The sequence below is a fragment of the Onychomys torridus genome, chromosome 20 (assembly GCF_903995425.1).
Source record: "Onychomys torridus chromosome 20, mOncTor1.1, whole genome shotgun sequence".
Taxonomy (NCBI): Eukaryota; Metazoa; Chordata; class Mammalia; order Rodentia; family Cricetidae; genus Onychomys; species Onychomys torridus.
In genome coordinates this window covers 38,807,470-38,825,682 of record NC_050462.1, presented here as the reverse complement: position 1 = coordinate 38,825,682, position 18,213 = coordinate 38,807,470, and the positions used below count along the sequence as shown (strand labels likewise).

Here is an 18,213-nt window from a genome sequence, read left to right as displayed (position 1 = left end):
GCCCGGACAGGCCTACCATCATTCTTTCCCATCTGGGTTATGAGTAACATAGCTTCCACTCTGTGTGGGAAGGCAGCAGTCCTCACATCTATACGTTGCACAGATGGTGAATGGCTTAAAATTCCAACGTGTGACTTGGGGCTAACATATTCTGACACAGTTCCTAATCTGACTTTTTTCATGTGTGCATTTTGTTTTCTAGACCACACTTTTTGCTATCAATGACACAAAGCCACTAGAAGATACCATTTCCTATTGGTAAGTGAAAGGTCTCTGACATTGGATTCACGGGGACACTGAGGGATTGTTGTGGGGGGGTAAGAAGCTTGCAAGAAGAGTTATTTTATTAACACCATGGACAGATAGATAGACAGCATCCTGACAAGGACTCTGAGTAGAGTTCTGATGCTAGTGGGGCATTGAAGACTGGGTTGCCCTTTTACAGCTCCCTAAGGAAAAGGGAAGACTTCATAATGGGATCCTACAGCCAGCTTCTCGGATTTCCCAGCATTTGGCAGGGAAGAAGGTGGGGATCGGGATGTGTGGACGCGTATTAAAATCCTTAGAAAGCATTACATTTGAAAAAACGATAAATTATAGACTCCAAGGTCAAGAGCCAGAAGAACACAAGAAACGACTGAGTAAGTTGGCAGAGACTAGCCTGCTTCATCAGTGAGCTTGGCCAGCAAGAGAAGAAAGGTGCTTTCTGGAGTTTGATGTTTGTGTGGCACATTCTCCAGTGTGCATTCCAGAGTCCGTCTACTCTTCCTCATTTCCATCCACACAGCTAGAGCCGCTCACAGCTCTCTACGTTTGCGGGGAAAACTTTTGGCTTTTGAATGTTTATTTTTCATGGGTTAATTATAGAGGCTGTGAACTTTATTATCAGATAGAAAAAAAAAATGTAAAAAGTTTAAGGAGAAAAAGAGAGCCCCAGGATTTTAATAGGATAATGTATTTTTGTTGTTTGATCCCACTAATTTGAGACTTCTGCCTCACTAAAGCTCCAGGGTGGCCTGCTGTGGACCCAACACACTGTGAATCACATGATCCAGTCTGGGGGTGGGGTGAGGGGGTTGGATAACTCCTTCTCTACCTAGAGCTGAAGGGGTGTTGGGCAGCAAGCATTGAAGCTGTCTGCTTTCCGACTCCTGGCACGGTCACTCATGCAAGCTTACCATGAGCCGCCTTTATCTTCTGCCCTTTCCTTAGGGGTGGACGGAAAGGATGGTGGAAACTGTAAAGTTTCTTCATCTCCTGCCTTTCAGCGCTTCCCAGTCTCACCCTCTCTAGTAGCAAGTAACAATGACCAAAGAAACAAAGGACATTCTGGGAATGTCTTTCGGACTTGTGCTGTGTGCTGTAATCCAGGTCAACTGGGAACAGGCAGGGTCACCCCACGGGCTCTGTCGGCAGGAGCAGGAAGGGCTAAGCATTGGGCAGTCATGTCGCTAGGACAGTGGGTGACGGGGTCTGGATGCAGCCTTCGCTGGGATTGCCAGGGAGTAGCCCTGGCAGTGGGGAGGGGTACATAAGATTCCAGAAGTGGGACTGAGTTTCCTCTGTGACATAGCTTGGCGCTGTTCCTGGGCTCTGTGACTCCACTCAAAGCCTGGCACTCACAGAACTCATCTTCTCCCCCCCCCACCCCCACCCCCAGAAACAAACACTAACTACACTTTCTTACTGTGGATAACATATTGTTATAGACTTCTCTCTACCTTCCTCTTTGGACGATGAGGGTTTCGATATTTATGTGAGGACATGTCATTGTTTTCTGGCAATGTCCTTACTTTATCCTGCAGATACATGTTAAAAAAAAAAATGTTCTGATTTGTAAACTACGGCCTCATCAACAATGGAGCAAAGAGACTTTTTATTATCTTTGTGGCTTTCACTGTGACTCATCATCCATGAATGGCCTGGTTGCTATAGAAACATAACTACTAGGAACTAGGCTGCAAATGGCAGCCCAGAATGAAGACAGAAATAAAACAGGGGAAGAAACAAAGGCATATAGTGAGGATGGTAATAAAGTTTTTATTTTCAGTTACTTGGGATCTTTACATCTAAAATGGTCATATTAAGCAATGAAACAAAGAAAAGAAATTCTTGATTTTTTTCCCCAAAATTGGAAGACTCTCATTTTTCATGTATTTTAAGTAGAAATAAAAGCTCATACCATTTGGGCTTGACTGAGTCATTAAGATATAAAGTATATGATTTCTTGAGATACTTTTATAAACATCCTATAATGTACATTGTCATTGGGACCCTAGTGGCTCCTACCTGCAGCAAACATGACCTGGAAATTATCAACCCAGGTTTCTGTCTTTCTTCTTGCTACAGTTGAATGATTCTGTACTGATTCAAGAGAGAATTTATGAGTCAGTGAGGGGAAAGTCAGGCCTCAGCTTTGTTTCTTGTTGCGACTTTCAAGATGTGCAAATATCAATGTGAGACAGACAGTTGTATTAACAGTCATTCATATTCACTAATGACCTTAATCAACACAGCAGGCTTTACTTAACACACACAAATGGCTAGCCTACAAAGCAGAAATACAAACAGTAATGACTTGATTTTGATGGCTCTGTCCTGCTGAGGGATGTAGCCTCTTTCTGTCAGTGATGAGCATTGCACATGACGATACCATAAAACATATATAGGCATATATACATATCCACTTCAAGTCCTGGAGGCATTGTATGCAAAACTCAAGATTTGTGGATTTTGGCAAACTGTAATTGTTAAATCATGAGCCTGCCCCTTTAAAGATGGAGGTCACTACAGGAGGCAAAAATCTCACGGCCCTACCAAATAATGCTTCTCAGTAGCTCTCTCTCCAATTGGTTGTCCACTGCCAAAAGGTCAGTACTATAATTATCCCCATTTTTAGCAAGAACATAAAAAGCTTGAGACACTTGCTCAGGGCCTACAGTTAGAATATAATGTTAGGATGACAGGTCTCTAGTATGTAGAGTCAGGCTCATAATCAGTTTGCTGAGTAGCTGCAACTGGTCTCTGCCAAGGCCAAATAATTTTCTCTAGCCTTATTTAGGAAACAAACAGAAATCAAGATTTTTTTGGTTCACTTTGACTAAGATCATTCTTTCATTTTATTAACTTAAAATATTGTTAATTTCATTTACTAAAGGGGACAAACCTTATATTTGAGCACACATTTTATTTTTAATGTGTGTGTGTCCATGTTTCTATCTGTGTCTGTCCATTTCCTATCTATATAGGTGAATGCAGGTGCCCATAGTGGCCAGAAGATGGCATAAGGTCCCTGGGAGCTGGAGTTACCAATGGCTTTGAGACACCTGATGTGTGTACTGGGAATGGAACCTGGGTCCTTTTGCAAGAGCAGAACACATCCTTAGCCACTGACCTATCTCTATATCCCCCAAGTTTTACATTTGAAAGGATCAACAAGTCAAAAAGGATGTGTACACCACCAGGAAATTAAAGATGCTGGCCATGGCTTTAGGTTCCCACCACTTGAAGAAACTACTTCCTAGAGTGGGTCATAGCTGCTGTCCCCAGTATTAGTGGTACTGATGGCTCACGAGAGATCTCCTAGGGCTAAGAAATCTCTCACACAAAACAAAAGAGCCGAAAGATCCTTCTCTTGTCAGCACCACCCTTGAGATTTCTGGGTTCTACATCACTGAAGTAACTTACAAATGTGCCTCTACTTCATTCCCATGGTAGACAGAGAAGTAGACCCCATCATCTTTCGGTTTCTTTATAGGAGTCACAATCACAGCCACCAAAAATGATACAGGGCATGGCATACTCTAAACTATGATTTTAGATCTGGCTGGAAATATGGGCATTTTTCTCCCCTTAAATATGTTTAAAATGAAAGATACCCAGATTCTTTAACAGAAAAGAAAAAATTAGGGGCAACCTGTGTTCATTCCCTATAGAAGATTCAGCCATTTGTTCTTTCTATATAAATCATTCTATGGCAAATGGCCAGCCATACTTCCCTTGTCTTTGTTTGTCTCTATATGCTGGGCTATATATCCCCAAAAATATTTTCAAGAATGATAATTGAAGTTCTTAGACTTTAGAATACTTTTGTGAACTTTAGCATCCTTGTAGCTTTCTTAATTCTTAAATGGACACAGTACCAAACTTCCTTCTAAATACACATCACTATAGCATAGACTAGTGTGGCCCTCATCAGAGAAGCATCTTTGTGTGGTAGGAGGCCGCTAATACAGAGACTCATAACTGTTTAATGTGCAGAGGATAACTGTCTATTCATCTATATCACACACACTCACACACACACACACACACATACACACTCACACATCAAGGTTCAGGGAACATCAAGGAAGATGGTTAAGATCAATTCTAGGAGACAGAGGTAGTGGGCATCTGCCTTGAAACAGTATTTTCCCAACATGGCAGGTTAGCACTCACATGAACTCACAGTGACTTCAGGCACTAGACCTATATAAGATCAAGCCACATTCCAGGGAGGATGTGGGAGGGGTACATGTGCCTCCACTCCAAGCTAAGGAGCTATCGACAGTTGATGGCTATTCGAAGGGAGGACAGTGTAGTGGGTAGTCATCCCAGCATTGGCCTGGAAGTCCCAACCCCCATTGAGGCTTTGGTAATGGTCATGCCCACAAGGCGGGGCGGAGGAGGAAGCTGAAGACCCAGGATCTAGAGGAGAGGCTTCTCTTGGTTCTGGGACGCTGGACGCTGGAGGTAGACCGAGCAGAGTTCTCCAGAGAACACCGCCAGACTGCGCCATACCTTTGCCAGACCCTGCAACCTACCTATCCCTTCATTTGTAAGTTACCCCACAAAATAAACCTCCCTTTTAACTACATGGAGTGGCCTTAATAATTTCACCAACAGGACAGTAACTGTTCTTCAAGATTGCAGGCCCTGGTAGGCCAACCATTTTCCATTTGATGCCCTGTGCATATATGGACATCATTACATGATGTTGGGAGAAGAACATAGAAGAAACCCAAAGTAGTTGGAGAGGGGGGTGGGGGCATTTATATGGCTGAAATACATTATATGCATGTATAAAGAATAAATAAAAATATTATATTAAACCCAAGAAATACATGCAACGGAGGTGATTCTCAGCAGGATGGCCTAATGCCAAAGGTAGAGGAAACTTGGGAATGAGGATTTGAAAAGCAGTGCTCAAACTTACTGTTTGGAAAGAAGGTTGACAAACAGAATATGAAGGGATATGATATGAACAACAGATGTTTATGCCTGAAGCTACCCAGGGTAGAAAGGCATCTCAAATGACATTAAAAGAGAAAGGAAACAAAATTGTTATAGGCAAAGTCATTGTAGGAAAAGGTAGTACAAGCTAAATCAGTCTGAAGTTATATTCAGTGTGTGCATTACTCTACAGATGATGAGTTTCTGTCATGGTCCTTATCCCAGAGTTACCGGCTACATAGCATCTCCCTAATTACCTTACCTTTGAGAGGATGTGCACATTTTCTGGGGACCAAATGGATCACCCAGTTAGCATTTCACTTACGTGAGCTTTTGAAGTCTTTCTTTTTCAGCCTCCTCCTCATCATGGTTCCCCGTGGGCTAGTGGAGTAGAGGCTTCGAGGTAAAGTCCCCATGTTCAGGGAACTCAGGCTGTACGCACTCATGGAGGTAGGAGAAGATGAGGACACCATTGCAGCTGGAAGAGAGTGGAGACTTGGCATGGGGCATTCGGAGGTGGGGCCTGAGCCTGCCACCCTTGCCAACCAGCAACAACCCAAAGGGACATATGACACACAGCCACAGTTAGTCAGTATCCCACATCTGGACAGAGACCAGGCCCTGGAGCCAGCGCCTGAGAATCTTAGAGTCACAGGAGTTTGTTAAGTTCTGAGGAACAGGGTCCTCCATAGCATGTGGGTACACACACACAGACTATGAACTTCACTTTAGACAAAAACAAAGGTTAAAATGAATTTCTCCATTAATAACTTAAGACATCAGCGTACACAATGTCATTTGGGGGTATTTTCTGACATGGATGTCTTAAGTGATTCACATACATGGAGATCTGAGACCACCACATTCCAATGTTCTGAGTTGTCTCCTGAGCAGCTTATAAAGCCTTCTGAACATTTACACATTTTCCCTCTGTATTGTTTTTGTGGTGCTGGGGATTGAACTCGGGGCCTCACACATGCAAGGCAAGCCACCTATCAATAAGCGACCTCGCCATCCCCTTGCATCGTCTCATAATGACAGTAGAAAAGAAGAAGCCAGAGGCCAGAAAGGAAGCGTTGTTAGTATGAAGAAAGAAACAGAGACAACAGGAAGCAGGCAACACCCACGAAGGCGGAGATGTCGTAAGTCAGGGGAAGGAGGCATGAGAAGGAGATAACCAACTGAAAGACCAGGAAGAGAAAGCGTGGAACATTACAAGGACTGTTTGGAGGAGGCGCTTTCGGGAAAGTCAGGGCCGGCACTCTGCCATGGTCTGGGTGGTACGGATTATGGTGATGGTTGGTGTGAAGGCTGCTCGGGTTGCTGGCCCAGGAATCCCAGGGAAGCTGTCTGCTGCTCCTTTGAATTTTCACTGCCCATATGAAGTGATGATGAGGAACGAGGAAAACAAAGAACCAAAAATGAAATAAAAAAAAAAGGAAAAAAAAAGAGGAAAAAGTAACTGAATTGCACAAATTAAAAAAAAAAAAGAAAAGGAAAAATTATTAACAAAAACGAAAGCTGCTTGCAAAGGAAAAAAAAAAATAAATCTACTTGGTTTTACCCTTTTCTAAACGGTCAGCAAAAGAGATGATTAACACCAGCCATGGAGACTTTTCATCTTCCCAAGGATAATGCGTGTCTTTTCCCCAGCCCATCTTTTCTGAATCAATTTCTAATCTCCCCCTGCGCTTCACTGTAGAGATTAAAAACATTTTTTTTTTTTAAAAAAAAAAAACTTAAAAGCCATCCCCATAAAGATCTATGGCACATGATTAGTAATTAAAGCTTTGCAAATCTTGGTCAGTTAGGAGCACTTCTTTGAAGAAAAAGAGGAGAAGGAACAGTTAATCACACTGGCTTGTGATGCCCGTGCTGGAAGAGTCACAGGGCCCAATTTACGACCCTGACGTTTTAATTACACTGTTATCCATCACATGCGATTTGATTTTCCTCAACAATGAACCCTCGTAATCATCTGCACCTATCAGAATCTTCCCTCTTTCCTGGCTAACAAGGAGAAAAGTCTCAATATAGTTTACGAATTTTTTTCAAGGTTTATTTGTATGAGAAACATTTGGTTTAATGTTATTATATTTCATTCATATAGCATCAAAATTGTTATGAAGTTAACTTCAAAGTTTGGGTGTCCTTTCCATTTTTGTAAAAAAAAAAAAAAAAAAAGTTTAGCACATTTCCCTTCTAAATTTGCTGTTATTAAGACTTGAACTTTGTGGGTGCGGAGTGGTGTGATTGCTAGTGTGCTCCTTTTGCTTACAAGAAGCCTGAATTTGGTACTCAGCGTGCATAAACCAGGCATGGTGGCACATGCTTATCACCCCAGTATTCAAGAGGCACGGGCAAGAGAATCACGAAGTTTAAGGCCTATCACACAGCAAATATGAGGTCTGCCTGGGCTATATTTTGTAATTTTAAATTTTAAACTTTATTATTTAAATGTTGTGAAAAATATGTTCACACCTTGAAATTAACCAGATCAAAGGCTTTGCCTTCAAAATGAGGAAAAATTAAATTTCTACTTGGCATTCTGGAAAATGAATAGTATTAGGACTGTGTCACTGTGTCTGATAGAAACTTTTTCACTGAACGATCTCAAAGAGTTGAAAACAACCATGAACTTTGATTTGCTTTTATGATTCTATGGCTAAGAATCTGAATGAGTTGCAGTAGTTACACAAAGCAGTGGAAGACTTGGCACGCATGCAAATGACTGTTCTTGAGGTAAGAGCCTGGGAGGGCATCCCTGGCCCTTCTCACCCTCTCTGGTGGGAGTCCCAGCAAAAGCTCTAGCTCGGACAGGTCTCCTGGAGTGAGGCTGCCCTGGGCTTCACTGACTTGCCTTTGTCCCTCACCTTCTCTTTGACCTTGCCAGCTCCTCAGCGCCTCTCCGCCTCAGTGTTCTCATAGCCACTGGCTCAAGAAAGCTTCTCTTCCTGCTGTGGGGATGATGCGCCTATCCTGTGTTCAGCCTGGTGCTGATCCACAGAACACAAGCAAGTGAGCTATGGGTAACAGCACCGATGCTTGCCACTGTCCCATCTACTTGCCGACAACAGAATGTCCTTAAAGGCAATATGCCATCTTTGTCAACAAGTTTCACTCCCTTGACACTTTGATTTTAGAAGATTTGTCCCAAGTCTTTAAAGGCAACCATCTTCACAGACACTGGAATTTTATGGTCTGGAACTGGACCTATGGAATAGTTTGTTTGGGGTCCCCGTGTCTATGGATTCTCTCAGTCTCAGTCACTATCTCCTTCTAGACCACCACAGTACCACCACACTTGGCCCTCTGATCCACATCCTGCTTTCCAGAATCTGTAACACACGTAGGGTAACTTTTGAATGTATGCCTTCAATCACGTCACTCCTGTGCTGCAAGGAGAATCAGACAGTCTACTTTCTAATATTTTTTCTGGATCATCTACTATCCATATCTTTCAGTCACACTTGTCTTATGCCTCTGTGAACAAGCCGGCCAGCCACCTTCCTTGCTTCTTTGTGGCTTTTGCGCCTCCGTGGCTCCCTCCCGTTGTTTGTAGAGCTAGCTCCTTCTCATCATTCAGGCCTTAGCTCGGGGGCTATCTCTACCGAAGAAGTAAGGCTGACCGTCCTGGCGGAAGCAGCTGCCATCTCCATGTTAGCTCACTACCTGTTTTGTATCCTGCACATCCCTTATTACTGCCTGAAATGGCCTTAGGGTACAATCCATGTTAACAGTCTCTTTATACTAGAATGCACATCCTGTAAGAATAGAGTTCTGCTTGTCTTGCTTCCTAGAGACTAGAATGGTACCCAGGACATAATGATTGACATCTGCATGGCAACAGCTTTCCCCATGAGATAAAGGAGTATTTTAGGCAAGACATTAGTGTTTGCTTGTTTCTCCCCCCCCCCCCCCGCCACACCCATCTTTGTTTTACTTTGTGGCACACAAGACACCTTGTTGCAAGGTGCTGTTAGTGCTGGGTCTGGCTAATCAGCAATCACAGCCACTTTATTGTCCTCTTAACAAGGTGTTGTCTGTATTTTTAATGAAGCCAGTCTAGAGTGAACAGACTTTAGAATTCTACCTCTACCTCAGCTCTTTACTGAGTACTCTGAAAACTACTGAACATTTATTAGAATCATGGTGAATCCATAAGGATATTGCTGATCACCTATTATATAGTACTTATTTCAGTGCCAGTTGTTGTAGGCAGATGAGATCGAGGCCATAAACTTCACCGTGCCCCCCCCCCCCCCACTTTTTGAGCTGAGGATCGAACTCAGGGCCTTTCACTTGCTAGGCAAGTGCTCTACCACTGAGCTAAATCCCCAACCCGACTGTTAACTATTATCAGGGACTAAGTCTTTACATATGCACAATGATGATGAGGTAAGATGATATAAATGGTTCAGGAAGTTGGACTCATGATATATGAAGGGCGTTTGCAAAAGGTATTTTAAGACTAACATGAATAAAGAGCACATTTAATGCCCATCTGGAATGTATACTCCAAATCATTTATATTTTAAAGTCGTATGTCTGATACTCATATATTAAATAAGTATCCTAGGAGATTAATGGTGAGATGTTCCATTTAGGGCATGTTCTTGCATTTTGCAGAGGGAACTCACAAGCTCTCTTTTAATTAACTGTCCCATAGTTGTGGTGTATGTTCATCCAGCTCTTCCTGCATCCCTGATGCTGCATTAGCTGCCTTTTTACCGAGTCTTGGGCGATGCTGCTTACAGTATTCAGATGAAGTGAGCATGACTATCACCCATACTTTACAGAAGAAGAACTCGAGGTACAGAAAAAGTTGGGTAGCTTTCTTAAGGTGCCAAGAGGTATTGTCAGAATGAAGTCTCTGGAAGTCGGCTCTAGAGCCCGGCCCACAGCCACCATGCTGCACTGCCTCTTCCTGTAGAGTCTTCTAGAGGCCTTGCTCCAGATGAGACAACAAATTGAAAACACGATGCATTCCATGCCAGTGTATGTCCTCAGATATATAGGACATACAAAGCACTGTCTTTTGTTTTCCTAATTGTGTTCTCTTGCCCTGTCACCCTAGAATGGGTGACAGGTAGTCCGGTGGTTGGCCCTGGAGATCACAGAATGAAATATTTTGTTTTTGTTTTTGGAGACAGGGTTTCTCTGTGTAGCTTTGTGCCTTTCCTGGAACTCGCTTGGTAGCCCAGGCTGGCCTCAAACTCACAGAGATCCGCCTGGCTCTGCCTCCCCAGTGCTGGGATTAAAGGCATGTGCCACCATAGCCGCCCTGCTGAATGAAGTATTTTTCTGCTTTGAACAAATGAAGCCTAGGGACCACTGGCCACACTAACTTTCCTAGAGCCCCTTTCCTTTGGTTAAGTTTATGTCTCCCAAAAACATGCAGTGGGAAAATTTCAACTTCAATGAAAACTACTATTTTCCCCTTTAATTGTGTTGCTGGGGATGCAACTCAAGGCCATGGTGTACATGCTTAGGCAAGCCTGCTCCCCTTGAGCGGCACAGCTCGCCCTGAAAAGGCCACCATTGCCGGTGTTGTGACTACTGCTGTTTACCAGGGAGAGCTGGCTCGTCCTTTTCCATGTTGCTCTGAGATCACTGTGACGAATGTTCTGTTGCTAATCAAATTTGGAAAAATGTTGGATCTTCATATTTTCATGAGACAAGAGAAACAGTGCCCAGGCACCACAGACTGGAAAAAGCAATCAAGAACTGTTATTTTTGGGAGAATGATGAAAATATGTCTGTCAGAACTTACTAATACAAAAAATTAGAAGCTTGAGAATTGCAAAGCAACCCCACATTCTCTTTCAACCATCTTCTCTCAGGACTAAAATATGATGGTGTTTAAATGCCACTATTTATTTATTTATTTATTTATCTATCTATCTATCTATTTATTTATTTATTTATTTATTGGTTTTTCGAGACAGGGTTTCTCTGTGTAGCTTTGCACCTTTTCCTGGAACTCACTCTGTAGACCAGGCTGGCCTTGAACTCACAGAGATCCACCTGGCTCTGCCTCCCAAGTGCTGCAATTAAAGGCATGTGCCACCACCGCCCTGCTCCACTACTTATTTTAGAGAGTCTGCTTTTGATGTAAAACATAGGGGTGACAGTAATATGCCTAATAAGGAAGACAGTCAGCTGTAGACTGTTAGCCTCCTACTGTATAAATATCAATGACATCATCACTTCCAGAAAAACAAAAAACAAAAAACAAAAAACAAAAAACAAAAAAAAAAAAACAAAACAAAACAGTGTGTTCTTGCTGCATACAGTTAGTTTGGCATATAAATTCTTCATCTTTTCAAATTATCCTGGCAGATAAAATATTTAATATTTCATGAGTTGGGAACTATTTGAACTATTTAAGATTTGCATCAGGGCAGAAAAAGTAAAATAATGAGGTTGCTAAAAACAAAACACATAAAACCAGTAACATTTTGAAAGGGTTTGCTCACATTTCTGACTTATTGATTCCAGACATGAAGGCACATCTTCCCAGAAAAGCACAGCATGTCGTCTTAACCCTTCTGTGCTCAAAGTCCGATGTTGACTTCAAATGTACTGAGAAGACACACAGTTTTAGCCATCCCCACCTCGAGGGCTTGGGGGTGAGACCTTGCGTGAGTTCTCACATCCCTAGCCTCAGCATCCTCTAGCTCCTTGGAGCCTCAATTCAATTGTGCTGATTTCCAATCCAAACCTGCCTATGCTGCATCAGTTCCCCACTCCAATGTGTCAAATTAAAATCTGATAAGGGCAACACGCTGTACTAGAGATTATCATTAGCTTCAGGGCTGTCTAAGCTCCATTTAATTAAAAAAGGTTGCATCCAGCTGACTCATTCAGTATGAAAATTATTTCATCCCTTCCTTTTTTTTTTTTTTTTAAATCCCCCTGTAGAGAAGTGCAGTGCCTTTTTAGAAGGTGAGAAACACAAAGCAAATGACCTTCCCACAAGCAAAATTCCAATGCTAGAAAACCCAGCTGCTGCTAATTGCAGAAAAGCACATACACCTCTTTCAGTCTAAATGGGCAACGGCAGGAGGTCTCCTGCTCCCAGGACTGAGAAAGGGGTGGTGGCATTTGCTTTAATAGGTGGGCATTGGAACGAAGACTCCACCAGACACACTGACTTCCTGGATTCAGGGCTCAGAGTCTTGTGTTTGTTTACGATGCCCAAGTGGATGGTTTTATACATCGAGAAAACTCATCTGGATACTGCACCACAGTGAGGATGCAGATTCCCTCAGCTGACTCTGTTTACCGACAAGGAGCCTCTCATTCTCACTCTCCTTGGCATGAAGTTTGGCCAGAAAGTGTGTTCTCAATCCTGGGGTATTATTATTCCAGCAGATAGAAAAAAACACAGAGATCAACCCTTCATCCAACAGTCTCTCCCTGATGAGTATTGAATGGATCTGCTATTAATATGAATTTGCTATATTTTATTTTAGAATAGTAAAAACAGTTCATTCAGAGATTTGATGATGGTGGGAAAGGGCTGGAAAAGTTAATGCTATGTGATGTCCTTGGCAAGGCAGCTCTTCCTGGCCGCCTTGCTGCTAAGTGTGGTTTTCGTTTTATGGTTTTTGTTTTGTTGTTTGGTTGGTTGGTTTTGTGAGTTTTAATGCTTGCTTTCACTGTCCTTTACAGATAGTCAAAATTCACTATGGACCATCAGGAAGTCAAATAATTTTCCTTCTCATAATACTCAATTTACAGCAAAGTTTAAGCAAACACATACAAAAAAAAAATCAGCAAACACACAAATAGTTCTAGCCTGAAATTTCAATTTCAGTATTTCTTTCTTCTGTTTTGGAGTTTCTGGTAACTATACATGCTTATAAAAAGGGGACTCTGAAGATGCAAAAGGGTGAATGAACATAAGCTGGTGTTGTGATAAAGGGAGGCATATTTGTCTTCCTAACTCTCTGTAAGAAGAAAACAGGAAGAGCGAGATAAAGAAGAGGATGTGGAAGGCTGCTCTCACCGTGGTCAGGTCCCTTCAGGGCCAGGCGGGTCTGATGGTGCGGGAGAATCTCCAGCTTGACCTGGTCAGTGGTGTTGGCCAGGAACTGGGTCGCTTCTGCGAGTGTACAGTACTCCATGCTCGTACCATCAATGGAGAGGATATGATCTCCCACGTGTAGCGCCCCACATCTAAGGGAGGAGAAAGGACAGCATGGAAAATCTTCCTCTTCAGAATGAGACTTTCATGTTCTCCATAGTTCGAGTCTTATGCAATTACCATTTATTTAAAAAAATTCATAGTAGAAAATATTACCTATTATATTTTAGGCATGTTGGGTCTGAATTGGAATGTGAAAATCATGTGGAAGAAGCAGAAAAAAATGATATTCTTATTCTCTTGTCAAAAATATTTTGTCCTTAAACAGTTTGGGGTGGGGATGGAGATGTTATACACTAAGGTCCTTAAACAGTTTGGGATGGGGATGGAGATGCTATACACTAAGGTCCTTAAACAGTTTGGGGTGGGGATGGAAAATGCTATACACTAAGGTCCTTAAACAGTTTGGGGTGGGGATGGAGATGCTATACACTATGGGGAAGAGGGCTGTGGAGAAGAAAATTTTTTTCTCCCCTGATTTTGTTCCTCTGACATTTCTTTCTCTTAGGTTCTTCTGTTCACAATTATGGGCTGTCAGTCACTCAGCATCTTAAGATGTGGTGTGCTGAACTGGCCTAGGGTCTCACATATGAGGATGATGGAGAGGTTCAGTGACTGCTTCCTTGGAATCTTTTCATAGAGGCTTCCCATTGACCAGTTCTTTATTATGGCCCTCTGTTTTGTTAACCTGGAGTTCGTTAGCACAGAATAGCCATTATGCAGGAGTTAAGAACATTGGAACCAGACTCACATGGGAGTGGAGGGGAGAGCTAGGGGGAATGGTCTAGCAGCTACACCTTGCTGAACAAGACGCTGACTAGCTACTGGGTGAATTGAGGACAGTAACACAGCAGTTAGCACCCAATAGACCAGTGAAGCGGACACCCTTAAGCTGGTTACACACTGTGGAGTGGGAAAAACCAAACCAAAACAGAGGCAGACAGTTAAAGCACCAGGGAGCTGGAGAGCATCCTGGCTCCAGTGGCTGTCACTGTGAATGCCTGCATGGGGTGGAGTGAACAATTGTAGGCCACCCTCACCGTGGGTCACGGTGCCCCAGGAGAGAGACAGCCCAGGGCACAAAGGGAGAAGAAGGCTGGAGACACACATAATGGAATAGCGGAGGTCTATCTAAGGATTTGCATGGTGGGAATCTACTTATCAGGGCAAGGACATATCAAGGCACCCCTTCCATCTGGAAATAGTATTCTATGATGATTTACTTAGGGTTTTTTGGGTATGGAAAGTGGGGTTTTCTTACCAGGAGGTGTAAAGACAATTTTATTATGTGGAAAAGCAATCTTTTTGCCTCTTCTGCCTTTACCTTACAAATGTAAAATACGAATCGAGAAAATGAATTTCGTTCTAAGCATAACACTGTAACAGCATTTAAGAGACCCTTGACTGAAGGTTGTGAAGCTGTTAAGATTAACAAACTATGACAGTATCAGGCTTGTCTTTAAAAATCACATCGTTTTGAGAATATTGTATTACCTACTTTTCCAAAAAGGAGTAATATTTTCTGATAGCAGGATTTAATTGTTAATGATGCAGAAAAACCCATGACCTCTCTGAATGGGGTTTAAATAAAGATCAGTTCTCTTATCCTATATTGAAAACAGGAATTAATTTTTCCATGGGATGCAGTAAGTAAATGTGTGTGTGTGTGTGTGTGTGTGTGTGTGTGTGTGTGTGTGTGTGTGTTTAGTGATAAGGGCACACTGAGTGTCTGGATGAAGTGACCTTTCATAATGGAGTGGCTGATCGAGTAGTTATGATGTTTAAGGCTCACAACAATAAAGTGTTTTCTTGTGTGAAATTTGTAGAAATTGGCAACAGGACTCCTTTTTTTTTTTAAACTGTACGTGTGTAAAGTATGTACGTGTGCATATTATATAACTGTGTGTATGACATTTTTAAGCACATCTACAGGCTGATCAGCAGTCATCTGCTGTGACACTCACCTGTCTGCAATACTTGCAGATTTGATTTTGTCTATGACGATGACCTGTTTGTTACAGCACACTGAGGTAGTTAGGGCAACCCCAAGGCTGGCACCAGGAGTTTTGGCAACTTCAACTAGTAGTGGCCCGGATGCTGTCGCCACAGAATCTGTCAAAGAATACATTTCAGGAAACAAAACAAGATAAACCAAGTCAACAAACATAGAAGGTAAAGAATGCTTAATCTGGTGCGAGGTTGACAATTTTATCCCTAAATTCAGGCAACTTCCTGTGATATCCACAGAGCATGAGGGCACCTTCTCCATCCAGCTGCCATCCTATGTGTACACACCAGTCCCTGAAATTGGATCTCAGTCTTTAGGTCAGTTAGGATAACATCTCATGGATCATTTTGCTCTCGACATTGCTTGGCACAGTGCCTGGAACATCCTAGACTTTCTTTAAAGTCAATTAATTCAATACATAACCAGCACTTACCATGTATGTACACATGTATGTGTATTGATTCACGGAGGGCAGATGGTGTAGATGAAGAAAGGATGGATGAAAAAAAGTGAAGAAAGAAAGGATGGGGAGAGCGAGAGAGAGCGAGGGGGAGAGAGAGAGAGAGAGAGAGAGAGAGAGAGAGAGAGAATAGATAGATAGATAATATCTCTAAATTGCCAAATAGCAAGCAGTAGCTTAACGCTTAACTCTATGGGCCCCCAGCTTCTGCAAGATGACGTGGGGAAAACTGCTGGGCAGCTAGTTTGGTAGAGCTGAGAGCGCCTTTCACTTAGGCTTTCTTCTTTGAAATGAATTAGGATTTTTCACACGATGGAGCCATTGACGGGCCAGGATGTGCCTTCGGGATCAGCTTTCACATTGTCTCAGGGGAGCAAAGGAGGTTGACCTTCAGTGGTATTGAACACTTTCAACAGCTAATGCTGCTTTCTCAGCACCAACCTGAATGCTTTCCTGTCTTGAAACTTCCTCCAGCAGACAAATTCGTCCATTATCTTTCGATGCAAAATGAAGCCAGGTTTGTGGCCAAAATATCAGACCAAATGGCCCCTGGTCCAGTTCCTGATAGATTCCTGTTCCTTTGTGGAACCACACGAATTGGGCCTTTATTGTATGCATGTCGCCCAGCACGCTTTCCTCCCAAACTCCCAGGAGAGTGTTCTATTAAGCTCTGCTTATCACACTCAAGGGCGTTCCAACCCCAAGCTCCAAACTCCTCATATTCTTTCTGAAAACCTGCTCCAAATGCCTAAGAACTACATGATCAGGTTTATTTCACTCCCTATTTCTCTGACTTATCAAGAAAGAAGCACGATTCTTCACTTGGGGGAATTACTTTGGCCCATGTTCCAAGCGATTTTGGAAGCGGCTAGTTTTAAGTGGGGCCTAGCATAGGAAACAGTTCTTCAACAGGTCCTGGCTGCTGTGCAGGCTGCTTTGCCTCTTAGGCCGTATGATCCAGCAGAGCTGATAGGACTCACAGTGTCCGTGGAAGATGGGGATACTGTTTGAAGCCCTTGCCAGGCCTCCATAGGTGGACCACAGCAAAGGCCATTGGGATTTTAGAGCAAGGCCTGAGTGTTACATGCAGACAGGCCATTATTCTCCTTTTGAGAGACATCTTCTGGCCTGCTATTGGTCATTAATGGAACTGAACAACATCTGACAATGAGCTAGCTACTAAGTTGTTATGAGTTCTGAGTTGTTTACCTTGAGCTAGATATTCTCTGACTCACAGCTATAAAGTTAGGTATATGTAACAGCAATCCTTCATCGAATGGAATGATTTGATGATGTATACATGATCTGGTCAGAGCAAATCTTGAAGGCACAAAAAAAGTCACATGAAGAAGTTGCCCAAATGGCTATGGTTTCTCTACCTGTTACAATGTCATCTGTCCCCATGTATGCACTGGTAGCCTTATAAATTGTGCCCTATGATTGGTGTACCAAAGAAGAGAAGATCAGGGCCTAGTTTACAGATGGTTCTGCACGCTATCTATGCTTGTATCACCCAGACATGCACAGCTGCAGCATTAAAGCCCCCTTTTGGGGACTACCCCAAAGGACAGTGGTGAAGAGAAATCTTCACAGTAGACAGAACTTTATGTAGTACACATAGTTGGACATTGTGCTTGGTAGGAGAAATGGTCAGATGTGGGAGTATACTGACCCATGGGCTGCATCCAATGGTTTGGGACCTGAAAGGAAAATGACTGGGAAACTGATGAGGAAGAAGTGTGGGGATAGATTTCTCTAAATGAGAAAATGGTAAACCCTCTAGGTTGCAGAGGTGCTTGCCAAATGTGCAGGAAATACAGAACAGGTAGTCGTGGAAGGTTGTTATAAATATTATCTAAAGCTACATGACCAGTTACAGAAATGAAGACTGCCATCACAAGAAGTCCTGTCCTATTTTGTTAGGAATATGTTTGTGCATACATACATATGTCTTAAGCAAATATTTGGTTTCTCTCCTCTATTTTTCTACGATATAATGTAACATTTATGGACACACTATCAAGGGCTATCTGCCACAAATCTATATTATCATTTTTAAGTTATGGGACACTAAAAGAAGAAGCATTGCTCAGAGAAAGCAATGTTTGTGTTTGTATGTCAGTGGTTATGCCGTGTGGCTTGGTTATTTGTTTTTTAACTTGATATAAGCTAGTACTGTCTGGAAAGAAGAGGCCTCCTGCAGATTGCCTGGAGGCAACTCAACAGAGCATTTTCTTGATTGATGACTGGTGGGGGAGGGTCTAGCTCACCTGTGGCAATGCCACCCACAGGCAGGGAGTCCTTGGTGGCACAAGAAAGCAAGTTGAGGCAGCCTCTGGGGAGCAAGCCAGCACACAGCATTCTTCCAAGGCCCCTTCC

The 18,213-nt window shown here is 42.7% G+C and overlaps 1 protein-coding gene across 8 annotated transcripts in view; it reads right to left on the bottom strand.

Annotated features, from left to right (window-relative positions):
- The window catches only part of Grip1 (glutamate receptor interacting protein 1), a 627,506-nt gene that overhangs the window by 83,662 nt on the left and 525,631 nt on the right, over positions 1-18,213 (bottom strand). For 6 of the 8 annotated variants that reach the window (XM_036169628.1, XM_036169632.1, XM_036169625.1 and 3 more), the window contains 4 exons: positions 15,331-15,478; positions 13,229-13,398; positions 6,431-6,586; positions 5,540-5,692 (listed from right to left, as the gene is read on the bottom strand). In XM_036169628.1, coding sequence (XP_036025521.1) covers positions 5,540-5,692; positions 6,431-6,586; positions 13,229-13,398; positions 15,331-15,478 — 627 coding nt within the window. The remainder of the gene's footprint in view (positions 1-5,539; positions 5,693-6,430; positions 6,587-13,228; positions 13,399-15,330; positions 15,479-18,213) is intronic. The other 2 variants (XM_036169631.1, XM_036169633.1) reach the window with 1 other exon arrangement.